Source organism: Saccopteryx leptura, chromosome 1 (genome assembly GCF_036850995.1).
Source record: "Saccopteryx leptura isolate mSacLep1 chromosome 1, mSacLep1_pri_phased_curated, whole genome shotgun sequence".
Taxonomy (NCBI): Eukaryota; Metazoa; Chordata; class Mammalia; order Chiroptera; family Emballonuridae; genus Saccopteryx; species Saccopteryx leptura.
The window spans coordinates 381198506-381216678 of record NC_089503.1 but is presented as its reverse complement, the minus strand read 5'-3'; the positions used below and the strand labels follow the sequence as shown (position 1 = coordinate 381216678).

The 18173-nt window shown below is 47.0% G+C and overlaps 1 protein-coding gene across 1 annotated transcript in view; it reads left to right on the top strand.

Annotated features, from left to right (window-relative positions):
* Positions 1 to 18173, top strand: part of DNAH8 (dynein axonemal heavy chain 8) — a 313181-nt gene that overhangs the window by 147581 nt on the left and 147427 nt on the right. The window contains exons 55-61 of the mRNA XM_066361430.1: positions 6119 to 6282; positions 8305 to 8497; positions 10664 to 10786; positions 12445 to 12575; positions 14124 to 14277; positions 15865 to 16029; positions 17478 to 17704. Of these exons, the coding sequence (XP_066217527.1) occupies positions 6119 to 6282; positions 8305 to 8497; positions 10664 to 10786; positions 12445 to 12575; positions 14124 to 14277; positions 15865 to 16029; positions 17478 to 17704 (1157 nt within the window). The remainder of the gene's footprint in view (positions 1 to 6118; positions 6283 to 8304; positions 8498 to 10663; positions 10787 to 12444; positions 12576 to 14123; positions 14278 to 15864; positions 16030 to 17477; positions 17705 to 18173) is intronic.

Sequence of the window (18173 nt, the reverse complement as noted above, 5' to 3'; positions counted from 1 at the left end):
AAACACTGCGTTTCCACTTGTTACTCTGATTTGTAACCCTTTGTGTGTCTGCCACCCCACTGCCCCCAACCGAACTGTGTCATGTACGAATGTTTACGGACTGAGCGAATACTTGGCTTTCCAGACGTCCTTAGCTAACTGAAACTTAAAAGTCTCACTTGTGCGTTTTTCAGGGGTGGAGCGTGAGTTTTAGAGAATGGATGGGAATGTACTAGGCTAGATTTTCATGCACAAGTCACTGCCCTAAGTAAAGCTCAGCGGACGGGAGTTGTCACCAGATGGCTTTAAGGCAGACTCGTGAAAAAGCAATTAAAGTGTCAGTCTGAGATAAAAAGTTGATATATTTGCCAAAAAGTGGCAGTGAAGGGCATAAGGATTCGCTGTCATCGTTCACTCTGCATTCATCAGACCAATTACACACATCTGTGCGAGAGCTTGCACCCCGGGACACCTGGAGCACACCAGCTTTCAGATCTCTGGGGGAGGGGCTAGAGGCAGAATTATCAGAAGAGGAAACAGGTGTGTCTTGTGAAATGCTCTTCCTCGCGGCATCCCGCAGCAATTGGTTCCTTACCAGTGGTGGGATTCAAAGAATTTAACCACCGGTTCTCTGCCCCAGTGAGGTTTAAGTGATATACCGAAAGGTATATATTATTTCACGTGTTTAGTACTTAAATAAGAACAATAAAAGAGGTACGCAAAACTAGATTATAAGAAAGCATTTAAAAATATTAATGAAGACATATTAAATAATACCTGACAAAAAATACAATGAAACTGTTATTTGAGATATTTCCATATTGCTTTTTTTTTTTTTTTGTATTTTTCTGAAGCTGGAAACGGGGAGAGACAGTCAGACAGACTCCTGAATGCGCCCGACCGGGATCCACCCGGCACGCCCACCAGGGGCGCAGCTCTGTCCACCAGGAGGCGATACTCTGCCCCTCCGGGGCGTTGCTCTGCCGCGACCAGAGCCAATTTAGCGCCTGGGGCAGAGGCCAAGGAGCCATCCCCAGCGCCCGGGCCATCTTTGCTCCAATGGAGCCTTGGCTGCAGGAGGGGAAGAGAGAGACAGAGAGGAAGGAGGGGGTGGGGGTGGAGAAGCAAATAGGCGCTTCTCCTATGTGCCCTGGCTGGGAATCGAACCCGGGTCCCCCGCACGCCAGGCCGACGCTCTACCGCTGAGCCAACCGGCCAGGGCCCATATTGCTTCTTGATTGGCGTCCTCACTTGTAATTTTTTTCACCAATGGACGGAATGAACATCACTATGGATGCTTAGAATATGCTGTTGTGCAGATGAACGTTAAAAAAGAATTAGGAATGGCCCTGGCCAGTTGGCTCAGTGGTAGAGCGTCAGCCTAGCGTGCAGGAGTCCTGGGTTTGATTCCTGGCAGGGCACACAGGAGAAGCGCCCATCTGCTTCTCCACCCCTCCCTCTCTCCTCCTTCCTCTCTGTCTCTCTCTTCCCCTCCCGCAGCCAAGGCTCCATTGGAGCAGAGTTGGCCAGGGCGCTGAGGATGGCTCCATAGCCTCTGCCTCAGGCGCTAGAATGGCCCTGGTTGCAACAGAGCAACGCCCCAGATGGGCAGAGCATCGCCCCCTGGTGGGCATGCCGGGTGGATCCCGGTTGGGTGCATGCAGGAGTCTGTCGGACTGCCTCCCCATTTCCAACTTCAGAAAAAATAAAAGAATCAGGAATGCTGTGTGGCCAGCAGTTGCTGCCATCATGGCCAGGCACACACAGGCTCTTGTTGGATTCGGGCAGATGGGTAAAGAAACAATGGAGCTGAAAAATGGTGGGTCATCCCTTGTATTCAAGTCTCTCCCTGGCTGGCGAGCAAACACACAGGGAAAAACACTTCCCTCTTCATTCAGTCAGAGCTCCCAAAGTCACTGACACATTCTCAAGTTCCACAAGCAGGAGAATCTTCTCTGGTTCCTCCTGGACTCAGAGGCCCCCACCAGTCTCAGCAGAGCTCGCAAAAGCCCCTCACCTCTGTTCCCCATCTCCTTCTTCAGACTTTCTGCATAAACTCTGCAAACCCGGCTCTCTCTGCCTCTCCTCCAACAAACATTAGCAAGACAATGGCCTTTCCCAAGCAGGAAGGTAATTTGCAGTTTCGAAGATCACATACTAGGCACTGCCCAGCACCGTTTTTTTAACACTAAAAGTGAGCAAACTCAAAAAATACAAATTTTACAAACTCATTTGCCCAACAAATGCCAGTTTGTGACTTCCATACTGGGCAGCTGCCCGGGTGCCCACCTTAGAGAGAACCCTAATGACAACTGCTGTTTTGACAACTGGTTCTCTGAACTCAACAAAGAATTAGGCAACAGTTCCGCTGAACCCGTGCGGCTGAATTCCACCACGGCTCCTTACACAGGACAGCTCCCTGTTAGCACGGGCTCCTTGCACCTGCTGCTCTGCCGCTCTTAAACTCCAAAACGGTTGGCAAGGTCTGAGTGTCTGAGAATTTTCTGTCGTAAGACCCATCTGTTGTCCAGTGGGGCTGTTGTTCAATTGAATGTGCCTTTGGACATATTTTTCTGAGCAGCTTTGGTCTTCCTGGGGTCTCTTGTTACGGGGACGTTCACAGGATCCGCCTCCTCCCTTCTCTCTACTGCTTTAACCCACCGAGCGTGTGCTTTGTCTCAGCGCTCGCGCCGTTGTCGCCCGGGAACTCGGTCTTCCCCAGGCCATCTAGTGGCCGATGTCCTCTCCCTCTTACTTGACTTTTAGCAGCACTGGACAGAAACCATCCCTCTCCCACTTCCCTCTCTCGGCGTCAGAGGGGACCCGCCCTCTTGGTTACCTGGTCTAAGCCCTTCTTCTCCGCCCCCGCTAAGTATTGGGGTGCCCCCCCTCCGGAGGCCGGGACTGGTTTCTGCCGCCGCGTTTACGCAGGAAGTTCATGCAGCCGCAAGGCTGGAAGCAGCATCTCTGCACTGATGACTTGAGAAGCGTTTCCTGCATCCCCAGGCTCTCTGCTCGGCTCCAGAAGTCACCTTAAGTAGACATCACCATGTTGGTATTTAATAACCATCTCAAAGTGAATATGTCCAAACAGAACTCTTAGTCGTCCTGAAATATGGCTCCTCCTCAGATTCATGCATTTTAGTTAACAGCAACAACCATTATCCGGCTTCTCAGGCTGAAAAGCTGGGCGCCCTCTTTGACTTGACTTTATCTCTCTCGTCCCCTGTATCCTGTCTGTCAGCAAATCTCAGTGACGCGGCTTCTACAGTACAGCCCAGAGCTGAGAGCTCAGTGCCGCCCCCTGTGGGCCGGATAGGGGCTGCCGAACCCCCTGGCCCCTGCACCGTGCAGCGACTTCCCAACCAGCCTCCTAGCGTTTTTGTTTTTGTTTTTCGCCCTCCTCGAGCCTGTTTTTTACACAGTCCTGAGCTTCCCAACCTGTAAGAATTCGTATGAGTTTATTGGAGCCAAACTGTCGACACTTGCTGAGAAGCAAAGTCTCAACAGATTGAGAAAATGCTCCAGAGAAAATGGCAGTTTTACCACTTATTTTATACATTAGAAAAAGGAAGCCGTAAGGGGGGGAGGGGTTACGTGATATTGATAAGGGAGGTGGGAGAAAGCAAAGTGGGAAATCTCTGGGATCGGGTAAAAAGTAAAAATGTGCCTATTGAAACGCCTTTACAGAGGCAGGAACAAACAGTTAATTAACACGGTAATAGCAGCGAGGGGGCTTGTGGGTTCCTGCTCAGTGGGACGCTTGCCCTTGGGGGGCAGGAAAAGATGAACCTTACATTTCAAAGGCATGTTGTCAGGTACATTGTTGTAGATGAACAAGGACAGCAGACAGGTTCCATTAAGGTCAGCACTGACCTTTGTTAGCGAAAAATATCTCCCTAGGAATATGACTCCCCACCACGGACTGCTTTTAGTTAGGAAGTTTTAGTTCCAGACCATCCTCTGTGGTTATATTAGGTCTCCGAGTTTGTGAGACCACCATGCTGGCCTTCCTGGAGTTTGTCAGGTTCAGCACGAGGCCCTTTCTTTGTCCACGAAGTGCTTTTTAAAAAAGTAACGCAGAGATCATTCCTCCTCTTTAAAACTACTGGCAGACTACCAGTCGTATTTACAAGGAAACCCAGCCCCTTGCTCTGGGCTGTGCATGCCGGCCTGAGCTGCCCCTGCTCACCGCTGGGGGACGCTCGAACAGAGTCACTGAAAAATAAGCGACTCTTCCTCCCCCTCCTCAAAGATATAAACAGCCTCCTTTATATATTTTTTTCTTCCATTCACCTTGTATGTCTCTTCACCTTTGCATTAGTTTAGGAAGCTTGAAAGCAGACGCAGGTGAGAAAGAAGTTAACAAAAATGAAAGGGAAATACTAGAGGAGAAGGAAAGAAGCAGGTTAGTAAGTGAGAAGGAGAGGGAAGGAAGGGACTTTAATTCTCCTTCAAGATGGCTTCGGTCGCATCTTCCACAGCAAAGAAGGCGGAGCGATATTCACGCAGTGTAGGGATATTCACGCAGTGTAGGCCCAGTAGTCACGGCCGTCGCGGCCAGGCAGCTGCGGGTTCTCATTGAATTCCCACAGACAGTAAAGAAACTGCGGAGCCCGAAACTGGTGGGCCATTCCTTTATGCTAGGCTCGCACCCAGCCGGCGAGAAACACACGGAGAGAAAACACTTCCCTTCCCATTCAGGGCTCCCAAAGCCACCGACACATTCGGGTTTTCCTAGAATCAAAGGCCCCACCAGTCTTAGTCACCTCTGGTTCCCCATCGGCCAAAATGGCTTCTCACTCTCTGCACAAACTGGTTTCTCCTTCAGCACCCTGCCATCTTGGCTTCCTCTTCCTTTTCCTTCTTCCTTTTTCTTAAAAACTACCTGGGCCCACAAAGACCCCTCCTCCAGCACTCATTAGCATAGCAGTGGCCCTTCCCAACCAGGAAGGTGATGAGCAGTTTCACCTGGCAGCGCCATTTTTAACCAAAGTGAGCAAACCCAAAGGACACAAATTTTACAAACTTACTTGCCCGACACGTAGCCTTATCCCTCTATGTGTACGTGTTTGCGTGTGATTTACACCTTGGAGAGCAGAATGAACATCACAGCCTGGCATGAAACTGAGCAGAGGGGACTCACACGTCTCTTCGTTCTCCCTGCCTTGTACCTGCTGTTGGAACTTCCCCTGTGAATTAGCCTGTCAAAATCACTCTCCAGACTCCACAGGGTACTATTTCAGTAAAGAGAGGACATAGTCCATGAATTGGTAACTAAAGAAAGCATTTGCTTTCCTGAATTAACCGTGCAGAGAGTCTGCTGTGTATCTCTGAAATGATCGTTTCAGTTTAGAAAATGACGCTTAATGATACCAATTACGTGGCCGGCAGTGTTTCCCGCACCCACTGCATCTCAAGTCTATCCCTAACTGGCCACTATGACAGCTTCGCCTGTTTAGATTTTACACGTTGGCAGAAATAATAAGTAAATTAGTATTCAAAGAAACAAAACTGAAACACCGACTAATACTTCACAGCTGTGTGTCAGACTTGCCTGTCAACTTATTCTAGGTGTACAGATATATCATATAAAAGCATGTCGCCTGAGCTCGGATCCCTCAGCGACATTTAGCTTTCAGTATACAAATGTGGTTGTGGAGAAACGAGCACAATAAGGGCCCTGGTCAGAGCCATCTATGGAGCATAGATATTGACTTCAGAAGTGAAGTGATGTCTGGCTCACATTCAGTTTTTTGGTGTGATCTATTTCTGTATAACACAAATAAGGTTAATAACGATTAGGAATGTTTATTTCTACCATTCACATAGTTTTTAAGAATGTGACTTATTTCTAAATAACACAAATTAGGTTAATAACAATTAGGAACATGTATTCCTACCATTCCCATAGTTTTTAAAAAGTCAGGGGAGGTGACTTGTTCAAAGCCAGCTAACGGCAGTGGAACCGGGGCTGGGCTCTGCCTCGGGCACGTGATGAAAATATACACTTAGCTTTGACTTCATACCCAGCCTATTTCACTTAAGATAGGATTTGTCACATAAAATAGTTCTAAAGGCAGTTCTATGTTCAGGTTATCTGAAATAGCATCACTTTTTTTTCCCCCTTCATCTCTAGGTGAAGATGCTACCAACTCCTTCTAAATTTCATTACATTTTCAATCTCCGAGATCTCTCCAGGATTTGGCAAGGAATGTTGACCATAAAAGCCGACGAGTGTGATTCCATTTCTGTACTCCTGTCGCTTTTCAAACACGAGTGCAACAGGGTAATTGCCGACAGGTGTGTACAGTACGGCGCCTGAGAGGAGTAATGTGCTACATCAAAAGTTTATGCAGTGGATTACTTCCTGTATTAGCTGCTCGCATCAGCAGAGTGAAGAGTAGTGTCTTAATTCAGATTAAGTCCTGTGTTATCTACTCACACTGGTAGAGTAAGGAGTGGTGTTCATTCTCTCTGGGGCTTGCAAAAGCATTGATGTCATTTCCCACCTGCTCGTCACCTTTAGAAAATTGCTTTGTCAAAGTCAACAGGACTTCTTTTTAAGTCACCACATTGTCAGGGAGTTGATGGCATTCAGAGGCAAATTTTAGTGATGTGTATTTTCTGAAAGGTTTGAGCCCTGTGTGGGTTTCGCTTGGTGAAGCCCGGTATACAAACTCAGTCATCATTCTGAGCCTATTCCCTCCTCGGTGAAGTGTGGGTGGTAATGCCGGCCTCAGAGACTTGTAAAGGCCCGCTGCAGTGTCTCACACACAGGGGGCATTTGTCAGATGGTTGTCCCCACTTCCTCTGGTCTCCCTGACACTGTAAGTCTGGAAAGGTCCTTCGTGCACTGTGTGCCTGCAAGCCCAGAAAGAGGGCGCGCGCCCGTGACTGACCTTCACTTCCGCACGCTTACTGCAACTTTTAGGGACCTTTGACCTCACTCACTTGACTCAACTGTATTGTTAGAAAAAACAAATGTTCATGATGCTTGTTAGAATGAAAAGACATGGCCCTGGCAGGTTAGCTCAGTGGATAGAGCCTTGGCCCGGGGTATGGTTGTCCCGGGTTTGATTTCTGATCAGAGCATACAAGACAAGTAAGTGACTATATACTTCTCTCTCCCTCTCTCTCCCCCTTCTCTCTCTCTTCCCCTCCTCCAGCCAGTGGCTTGATTGGTTCGAGCCCCGGGCACTGAGGATAGTTTGATTGATTTGAGCATGGGCCCCAGACAGAGATTGCTGGATGGATCCCGGTTAGGGCACATGCGGGAGTCTGTCTCACTATTTCCCCTCCTCTCACTTGAAACATTTAAAAAGATAAGACACACAGTCTCTATTCAGGACTCTATGTCATGATAGGCTTAGGGACCGCAGCAGTGGGGTTTTGCAGAAGGGGACAGAGATTGGGCTCAAGTTCCAACTCAATAAGGAAAGAAGCCTGGGAATTGATAGCCAAGGAACAGGCTAGAGCAGGTCGGCGGATGGACAGTCAGCAGGAGGCTGCGGCGGGGACACGGGGACTCTGGCTGAACTGACTCTCCTGGGATTCTTGCGGGCCAGGTGCCAGCTGTTACCCCAGGGGGAGGAAGGAGAATGGGGAATTTGGCCACATATGCAGGTTGATCAGATATTGGGGGTGGAGGAGTCTGGCTAAACGTACTTGACAAGATTTGTGCTAAAGTTGGGGGGTGCAAAGAAGGGCCTGGAAGTCCAAAGGTCGAGGGAAGAGGACTCGGAGGAGCCTGAATTTGGTCAAGGAGAGACTCTTGGTCAGTGTTTTCTATAAGTAACACTGTCCATATGTCAGACGGGTTAGGTCCTTCCTGTCGGAAGGCCGGGCGTAGGGTTTTCCTGTTTGGACGTGACGCCGGTGCAGGACGGGGCCGAGAGCAGGCGGGGAGAGGTCGACACCATGCTCAGTCAGGCCCAGAGCAGGCGGGGAGAGGTCGACACCATGCTCAGTCAGGCCCAGAGCAGGCGGGGAGAGGTCGACACCATGCTCAGTCAGGCCGAGAGCAGGCGGGGAGAGGTCGACACCATGCTCAGTCAGGCCGAGAGCAGGCGGGGAGAGGTCGACACCATGCTCAGTCAGGCCGAGAGCAGGCGGGGAGAGGTCGACACCATGCTCAGTCAGGCCCAGAGCAGGCGGGGAGAGGTCGACACCATGCTCAGTCAGGCCGAGAGCAGGCGGGGAGAGGTCGACACCATGCTCAGTCAGGAGAGAGCAGGCGGGGAGAGGTCGACACCATGCTCAGTCAGGAGAGATGCCTCCGTAGTTACCTTTCTTTTTGTTTTTACACCTGGGTTTTTCTTCCAGGTTTATAACTCCTGAAGACGAGCAGTGGTTCAATGTACATGTAGGTCACGCAGTGGAAGAAAGCGTCAGCCCGGACGTGCTGTCCTATATTCATTCTGAGCCGTACTTTGTCGATTTTCTCCGTGAGTTGCCTGAACCAACGGGGGACGAACCTGAAGACTCTGTGTTTGAAGTTCCCAAAGTCTACGAGCTGGTACTGATTTTACTTCTAATGAGGGTTTTTTTGGAGAGGGGGAATCACTCCCCTCACTGGACCGTCCTTCCTGTAGCAGAGCCTCAGCACCGGGTTGCTGTCACTTCTCCATTGGGTCGTCCTCGTTTCATCATCAATTCATATTTTTCAATGAAGTTTAGCAGCAATCCCAGCAAAGTCGGGTATCAGACAGATATGCCTGGCCTGGCCTGTGGTGGCGCAGTGGATAAAGCGTTGACCTGGAACTCTGAGGTCACCGGTTCAAAACTCTGGGCTTGCCTGGTCAAGGCTTATATGGGAGTTGATGCTTCCTGCTCCTTCCCCCTTCCCCCTTCTCTCTCTCTCTCTCCCACTTCCTTTCTCTAAAATAAACAATTTTAAAGAAATGACAAATATGCCTAATATTATCCCTGTTGTTTAATATTGCTTTGAAAGTTTTAGGCACTGCAAAAAAAATGACAAAAAGAAAACAGATGTAATTACCAGCTGTGAGAAGACAAAAATAACATTTTATTCGCAGATGAGATGATTACCTTTTCATATAATCCAAGAGAATTTAGAATCTTTTTAAGTAGCAAGAGTTCAGTAAGATGACCAAGTATGATATAAATATAAAATTCAATAACTATCCCCTAGCCTGACCGGATGGTGGTGTAGTGGATAGAGCATCAGACTGGGATGCGGAAGACCCAGGTTCGAGACCCCGAGGTCGCCAGCTTGAGCAATGGCTCATCTGGTTTGAGCAGAAGCTCACCAGCTTGAGCCCAAGGTCGCTGGCTCGAGCAAGGGGTTACTTGGTCTGCTGAAGGCCCATGGTCAAGGCACATATGAGAAAGCAATCAATGAACAACTAAGGTGTTGCAACGCGCAACGAAAAACTAATGATTGATGCTTCTCATCTCTCTGTTCCTGTCTGTCTGTCCCTGTCTATCCCTCTCTCTGACTTTCTGTAAAAAAAATAAAAAATAAAAAAATAAAAAATTAAGCTTAAAAAAAAAAAACTATCCCCTAATACCAGAGATTAGTGAAATATATAGCCAGTGGGCCAGATCCAGCCCAATGCCTATGTTTTGTTAGATTTGTGAGCTAAAAATGGGTTTTTACATTTTTAAGTGGGTAGAAAAAAATCAAAACATAATAAAACTGTTGTAACTGAAAATTATTTGGAATTGAAATTGCCAACAATCACAAGATAGAAAGTGTAAAAGTGTTTTTATTCACCTGAAATATGTAAAATATGTAGGAATAAAGATGATAATAACTTCACTTGATTGCATGGCAACACATCATTCTTCCTAAATGAATGCATAGGTTTAGTGAAGTTTGAAACAAGATTTCACCAGGACTTTTTAAACGGTGTTACATGACAGAGTAATTCTGAAGTAGATCAAGAAGTAAATGGGAAGAAGGAATTTGCAGAGGAAATACATGAATATTTATTTCAGAACCATTTGAGGCCCTGGCCAGCGGCTCTGTGGATAGAGCATTGGCCTGATTTATGGACGTCCTGGATTTGATTCTCAGTCAGGGCATACAGGAGAGGCAACCAACTGCTTCTCGCCCTCTTCCTCTCCCCCTTCTTTTCCTCCTTCCTTCTCTCAGCCAGTGGCTTGATTGATTTGAGCAAAGCCCCAGGCACTGAGGATAGCTCTGTTGGAGTGCATCAGCCTCAGGCACTAAAAATAGTTTGGTACTCAAGCATCCAGCCCAGATAGGGTTGCCAGGTGGATCCTGGTCAGAGACATGTGGGAGTCTGCCTCACTCTCTCCCCTCCTTTCACCAAAAAAACCACACACAAAATAACAAAAACAATTTGACTCTATAAACAATGTTAAACTTCTGTATAGTTTTTTAAAATTCATGAACAATATTGAAAAGCAAATAAAAACTGAGATAAATGCTTACTATATTCCAGATTTCATTAGTGTGGATAAGAGAAGGTACTGGAGTTCTTGAAGGGAAAAGTCAGGAGTAATTGCATGTTGGAAAGTTAGGTTTCAGGCCTCTGAAAATGGAAATAACTAAAAGTCAACGAATTGGTGATAAATGATTGGAAATGCATTAGGTGTTTTTTTTTTAATGTGGAATTACTTTTGAATGTCTCTACAATTGCTACTTTGATAAATTTTAGATCTCACATATTATTTTTCTCTTTCCCCACCGTAGGTACCATCCTTTGACTTTCTGTGTGAAAAACTCCAGTTTTACCAGAGGCAGTTCAATGAAATCATCAGAGGAACGTCTCTTGATCTGGTGTTTTTTAAAGATGCAATGACTCATCTTATCAAGGTACTAAATGTTGACCATTTACTGGCATAAATCGATCCTGTGAAAGCTTAGTAATTTTCACAGATAAACTTCTTGAGAGAAGTCGGGTTAGTTCACCATCTCAGACAACAAAGGCTTACTCACAGACCTCTTGTCTGAATTCACCTACATGAGTGCAAATGCTTTTCAAGGGCAAACTGAGATAGGTTTTGTGCTCGAGATTTGGCACTCTGAGTTGGTTTTACCTTCCTGGAAAGTAAACTGGAGAGCCCTGGGAAGAAATATCCCCTCCTTAAATCATATTTTGATATCATGGAAATTCTGTTACCCACGGAAGAAAGGTCAATGCTTCTTAAAATATCAGTCTGATGATTGGCTTTCAGAGTAGAGGCAAACTGCTGGGGAAAAGGTAAAGCAGGTGGACAGGACTCCCGAGAAGTAGAATCCAGTCAGCGTTAGCGCCGGAAAAAAGTCTGCTTCGGTCCAGGTCTGGGAGGCTGCAAACAGGAGTTGTTCACTGGATACTTTGTAGACCAAAGCGGAGTTTCTGCAGGCGTCAGAGAGAGTGGAGGGGGGGGTTGGCTAGAGAGGAGGCATTGAACTCTGCGTTGCTGATACGGGGCGGGGCGACAGTGGCCGTGCAGGGGTGAGTTCACAAAACACAGAGTCGATTCTTGTGTTATTTTTATTAATTACTGCATTGATTTCCATAACGAACAGTTGGACAGTTGTCTTCTGCAAAGCTGGTGAATTCTTAGCTGTCCTGTGGTTGTTTCACATTTAGCCATTCAGCAAATAATTATCAAGTACTCACTGTGGCTGAGTCAGGGGGCCTGGGACCATGTTCTAGGCACAAAACCTTATAAGAGATGAACATATTTAAAAATATAATTTTATAATTCATGTATATCACGACAGCATCACTGATATGCCATCTATAAAACTTGCACTTAAAAAAATCTTCTTAGTGGTGATACTAGACTTGGTGATCCATCTAGACTTTCTTCCTCATTAGTGACATTAATGTTAAAGATGGCTTTTTAGCGTGTCTTCAACTGGCCTGCATAAAATTTGAACCACAATTCGAGCCTAATGCACACCGAAGAGATCAAACAGAGAAAAGCCACCCAAGACTGTAAATGCTATTCTCTAGTTATTTTTCCAAAAATGCCTTTCTGCCCCTGTTGCACGTAGAACTTCAGTACTTTCCGAGAGTTTCACTGGGGGAGATATGCTAGAGGTAGTTAGTACTCGTGGAAGAGCCAGGTGTCCACATAAGTCCGCGTGTCAGACTGAAGAATAACACGCCCACAGTTCTACACTTCTTTCCGCAGACTGACAGGAGCAGGCCCACAGTCCACTGAATTGAAAAATCTCTCTCTCTTTCTCTCTCTCTCTCTCTCTCACACACACACACACACACACACAATGGTTTTGAAATAAGACAGGAAGGATAATTTGATCTGTTTTTTTATTACAAAAATATAACTGGGCAGGGCAATCATTTGAATCAAATAAATCAACGTGAACTTTAATTTGTAAGAGTCTGAGATGTGTCATTAAAGGAAAATGCTTAATGCAGTCTGAAAGCACATGGTCAAGTCTAGGACCCATTTTCTGCAAGAAAATATAAAAACAGTTGAATTCTATTTTCAAGTAAATATTTTATTTCAAAACAGATTTCACGAATAATCCGCACATCGTGTGGAAACGCACTGCTGGTGGGAGTCGGTGGTTCAGGAAAACAAAGTCTGTCACGACTGGCCTCTTTCATAGCTGGGTATCAGATATTCCAGATAACGTTAACCAGGTAAGATAAAACAAAACACGACAATATGTTTTTCTGTAGTTAATTTACCTGGGGTGAAATGTTTACATTTAAAAAAATACAACAGTTTGGTTTATTTCTTTTTAAAATAAGCTATTTAAGTGTAACCTATATTAGGAAACGTACACAAGTCACGGGTGTCACAAAGTAAGCACACCTATGTAGCTGCCCGTAGATGAAGAGATAAAACATTACTAGCACCCCAGAAGTGCCCCTCGTAGCCTGTCCTGCTCACTCTCATTCCAAGGGTAACCATAGTTTGACTTTTTTTTTTTTTTAGGTGAGAAGAGTTCAGATAGTGAGGCAGACTCCGCATGCACACCTGACTGGGATCCACCTGGCAACCCCATCAAGGACCGATGCTTTGAGTACCAAGCTATTTTTAATACCTGAGGCTGGTGTGCTCCAGTGGAGCTATCTTCAGAACCAGGGGACAACGTTAGAACCATTGAGCCACTGGCTGATGGAGGAGAAGAGGGAGAGAAGAGGGAGAGGGGGAAGAAGCAGATGGTCGCTTCTCCTGTGTGCCATGACCAGGAATCAAACCTGGCATGTGCATATGCTGGGCCGATGCTCTATCCACTGAGCCACTGGCTAAAAATAGCTCGGTTATAAGCATGGGCCCAGATGGGCAGATCATCGGCCCCAGACGGGGGTCTCTGATGCCCACAGCACCCTTTACAAATAAGCATTAGCTTCACTTTGCAGATGAGGAAACAGAGCTGAGAAGTGTGAAGGAGCTTTGCTAAAGCTGCTTCTGGTCCAATGCCCACAGTCTCCCCTGCCCCGGTGGCCTACAGGAAGCTCCCTGTTACTTGCAGTCAACCTTCTTTCCAGCGAGGGTTTCTTTGTAGTCTTTGCCATCAACTTACTCGTCAAGATTTATACACAGCACTTGAGAAAATGTCCCATTAGCTCTGGTAGCACTCATATTTAAAAGGACACAGGAAGCAGAAAAACAGAGACCAAGATCTTTTCAATATCTCTAACCACATAATTATGGCATTTCTATTATTTATACCACATTGCATAATGCATCTTTTCCTATAGGCTTTCTCTGTATCTAGCCACATCGTGACATGCACAAATTTACCATGGTATGTAATTTATCAGTAATTTTATTCATAATTTATCTTGACTTTTTTTTTTTTTTTATCAGTTCAAACTCATTCAAATCTCAGATTAGTTTTCGATGTTATACAGGTTTATACCCTGGGGCAAAATCTGTTGCTGAGGACGGTCAGATTGCCGGGCATAGAAGTTATTTCCCTGTTCCCAGGCATTCTTCCTGAGTCACCTCTGGTAAACCGAGTCCTCATTTCTCAAGTTAAACAAAATGCGTGTTTCAGACAGTAGCGGACAGCTGTTCCACCCTGGCCTCACTGTTTCCAGCAGGCTTTATTATCTAGTATGTCTCAGAGCGGTTGTGGACTGTGCTCTCATCGTCATGGATTTTATTGTATGTTGAGATAAATTATGACTATATAAATATTAATTAAAAAAATTTTTTTTTACCATTTCTATTTTTAGGTCTTATAATGTGAGTAATCTAATAGAAGACTTAAAGTTTCTGTACAAAGTTGCCGGCGCTGAAGGGAAGGGAATCACCTTTATCTTTACCGACAATGAAATAAAAGATGAGGCATTCCTAGAATATCTTAACAACCTGCTGTCTTCAGGGGAGGTAGGTCTCAGAAGTAAAGCCAGGGAAAAGCACCTAGTTTTAAAATGTAAATTATATTTGAATGGAAAAAGCAGCAACCTTTTTTTAAAATTTTAATTTAATTTAATTTTATTATTATTATTATTTTTAAAGCAGCAACCTTTTAGCAAGTGAGGCCATTCATCGCATATGTTCTAGTTTAGAAATGATCAACATAACGAGGTTTGGTTAAGTTTTTGAAGTTCCTGAGAAATGAAGGCTGCCTTCCTCTAGGTTATTTGTCCACTCTGTTCCACTTTAAATACGATTGCTTATTTGTCTCTTCATTCTTCAGTTTGATCCTAAAATTTATTTTAGGAGGAGCAAAGTACCCTTCTATCTATCTATCTATCTATCTATCTATCTATCTATCTATCTATCTATCTCTCTACCTCCCTGTCAGATAGAAATATAGAAGGGTTGACAGAGCTCCGTTGGCTGTAAGTAGATGTCAGAGTCACCAGTAGACATCACTTCTGACACCACTTGTATCAGCACTGCCATGAGCACTGACACACATGGCACTACGTTAGAAAGACTCAGGGGCCCTGGCCAGGTAGCTCGGGGGTTAGAGCATCGTCCCGAGAGGTTGCTCGTTCCATCGCCAGTCAGGGCACACACAGGAACACGTGCTCCTGTCTCTCTCCTGCTCTCTCCCTTCCTCTCTCTAAAATCAATAAAATAAACATTAAAAGAAAAGGATTTAGGCGACTCGGCATATACTCGTACTCACAGCTAACATTTATTAAAGCAACACAATAGTCACAGCCAGATCGGCAAAGGAAAGGAGGCATGTGGAGGAGTATTGAAGAACCCGTGTGCAGGCTTTCTGCATTCTCACAGGGGACTGTCAGAGCGTGCCCCCTCCAGCAGTGAAGCATGGGACACACGCACTGGGTTTCTGTGTGGGGTGGCGGGCTGTCTGAGGCTCAGAGTCCAGCAGTTTTACTGGCCCTGGCCATGTGGTCACTCCCTTCCTCGCTACAACTGCCCAAATTCCAGACTCCCAAAAGGAATGTGGATGTTCACCATCTACCCCAGGTTTGTATAACTAGTCTGGGCACGGTGGCACGACCTTATCAAATTAGCAATGGAGGGAACCTCCCGAAAGCCGCGTTCCCAGATGCCAGCCTGGCAGGCACACCTGCTTAGAATCGGCTGCTGGCTTAGCTCTGCCCTGCACCCTGGTGTCGGGGTGCTCAGCGGTGTATGCGCCGGTCAGCTGCCCGGGAGTCAGAATTGAGACTGACTCAGAGAGCTGAAGGCATGACTGGACATTTGAAAGAAATGACTGCAGTGGTGGAGAGAGAGCATCTCAGTGACAGCTCTGAGGACCAAGGGGAACAACACAGTGTGCTCCTGCCTACACGGCTCCATCCGCTCCATAAATAGTTGCCCTCTTGGTCACCGCTGGCACCCCCGCAGTTTATCTGTGCGGGTGCAGAAAGAAAACACGGACAGAGAGGACACGTAGTGGGGGAGAGAGGGCTGGGCTCTGGCAGGGAATTGGCTGTGGGTGGGGACTCCATTAAAATACAGACCGGCGGCTGTCCTGTCTGTTCCGCAAAGATCTCCAACCTGTTCGCGCGGGATGAGATCGACGAGATCACCCAGGGCCTGATAGCGGCGATGAAGAAGGAGCTGCCCCGCCACCCGCCCACCTGCGACAACCTGTACGAGTACTTCATCTCCCGGGCCCGGAGGAACCTGCACGTCGTCCTCTGCTTCTCCCCGGTGAGCTCGGCGTCCGCTGTCTCTGTCTGGGCCGCGTGACTTATTTTGATGTAGTCAGGTAGTTTGTTTACCTTCTCTGATGAGATGTTCGGCTCAGAAGCTAATAGTTGTTTCCATTGGAACGAAGTGAACACTTGACCATCACCAGTCTCCTCGGTCCAAACTCACATATCAAAGTGTAATCATTGAGAATATAAATCTTTTTTTTTTTTGTATTTTTCTGAAGCTGGAAACGGGGAGAGACAGTCAGACAGACTCCCGCATGCGCCCGACTGGGATCCACCCGGCATGCCCACCAGGGGGAGATGCTCTGCCCCTCCGGCGCGTCACTTTGTTGCGACCAGAGCCACTCTAGCGCCTGGGGCAGAGGCCACAGAGCCATCCCCAGCGCCCGGGCCATCTTTGCTCCAATGGAGCCTCACTGTGGAAGGGGAAGAAAGAGAGAGAGAGGAAGGAGAGGGGGAGGGGTGGAGAAGCAGATGGGCGCTTCTCCTGTGTGCCCTGGCCGGGAATCGAACCCGGGACTTCTGCACACCAGGCCGACGCTCTACCACTGAGTCAACCGACCAGGGCCGAGAATATAAATCTTGTTAGAAGTTATTGCACGGACTACAGCTTTCATCACCTGAAGACACAGATTATTGGAATTCTAAGGGATTTGGTGGGAATTGTGTCCAGCCCCACCTCTGATGTAGACCTGCTACCTGGAATGTCCTGGACGCAGGTCTGAGTATCTGTAGCTCACTGCACCGTCCATTCAGTAGCCAGTCGACATGTATGGCTACTTAAATTTTTATTAATTAAAATTAAGTAAAAATAAAAATCCAGTTTTTCATCCCACTGGCCCTGATTCAAGTGCCCAATAGCTGCATGTGTGGTGGCCACCACGCTGAAAAGCACATACGGAAAGTTCTGCTGGTCGGCGCTGCTCTGGGGGAGGGGGTCTCACTCACTCACAAGGCACCTGCCTAGTGGGTAGATGATCTAGCAGCCAGATCGGTGGAATTCTGTCTCTGTCTTCTCCCCTGGGACCCTGTGTCTGTCCTGTGGGATGAACCGGCCCCTCGCCCACACACAGCACATCATATTTGCCGAAGGCTTGTACAGATCCCTGAACTGGTCCCTTTGTAGATCAGACGCCTCCTGCTCCTCCTGCTGGTCACACCTGTTCTAGTGTCCAGGTCTAGAAGAGTTCTAGTTCATCAGTTTCCTCTGAAGAGGTAGCTCCTAGAACGGACTCCAAGAATGCAGGTGTCCCTGTGGAGCAGAGAAGAATGTGGAAATGTTACCATGCTGTCGGCTGGACATTTTATTTATCAGCGCAGCCCCAAGATTTGTTTAAAAAATTGTGACGTCTCACACTATATGGCTCAGCATGCGTAAGCCTCTCTCTAGCCGGTTTTTATCATGTTTGTCTTTCGAATGCTTTCTGACTTTGCTGTCAACAGGTGGGTGAGAAGTTCCGTGCCCGGTCTTTGAAGTTTCCCGGCTTGATATCAGGTTGCACCATGGACTGGTTCAGTCGCTGGCCCAGGGAGGCGCTGGTCGCGGTGGCCTCCTACTTCCTGTCCGGCTATAACATCGTCTGCTCGAGTGACACCAAAAGACAGGTTGTGGAGACCATGGGCCTCTTCCATGACATGGTCTCGGAGAGCTGTGAGAACTATTTCCAAAGGTGGGTGACGTCGCAGAAGCGCGAAGGCTACGGAACCACCAAGTTCGCTCCGAAGGGGGAGCGAGCGGGACGTGGGTGAAGGACGCGTCACACTGAGCACCGGGGCCCCGCGGCACTTACACGTACTCTGGCTTTGATTTTCTAGTGGCCATGTCTTGAAAAGGTGGCAAAGAACGAGATTTAGAAACGAGCGCGCGTCCACGCTCACGCTCCTCTCTCCCTCCGGGCCTCAAAGTAACACACGCCTAACGGATCACGTTATTTTGTTTACTTAATTATTTTCCCTGAAAAATGACTTAACTCTTTGTTATAAACCATTTAAAATTAGTTTCTCATTCCAGTGCATCATTTAGCGTGATTAAAGCGGCGCCCTGTTTTAAAGCTTCATTGCTGCCTTCTGTTAAGGGGACATTTGGGTTTTGTATCTGCATCACTTGATCTGATCAAATGAAACCAGGTTTCATCCTGT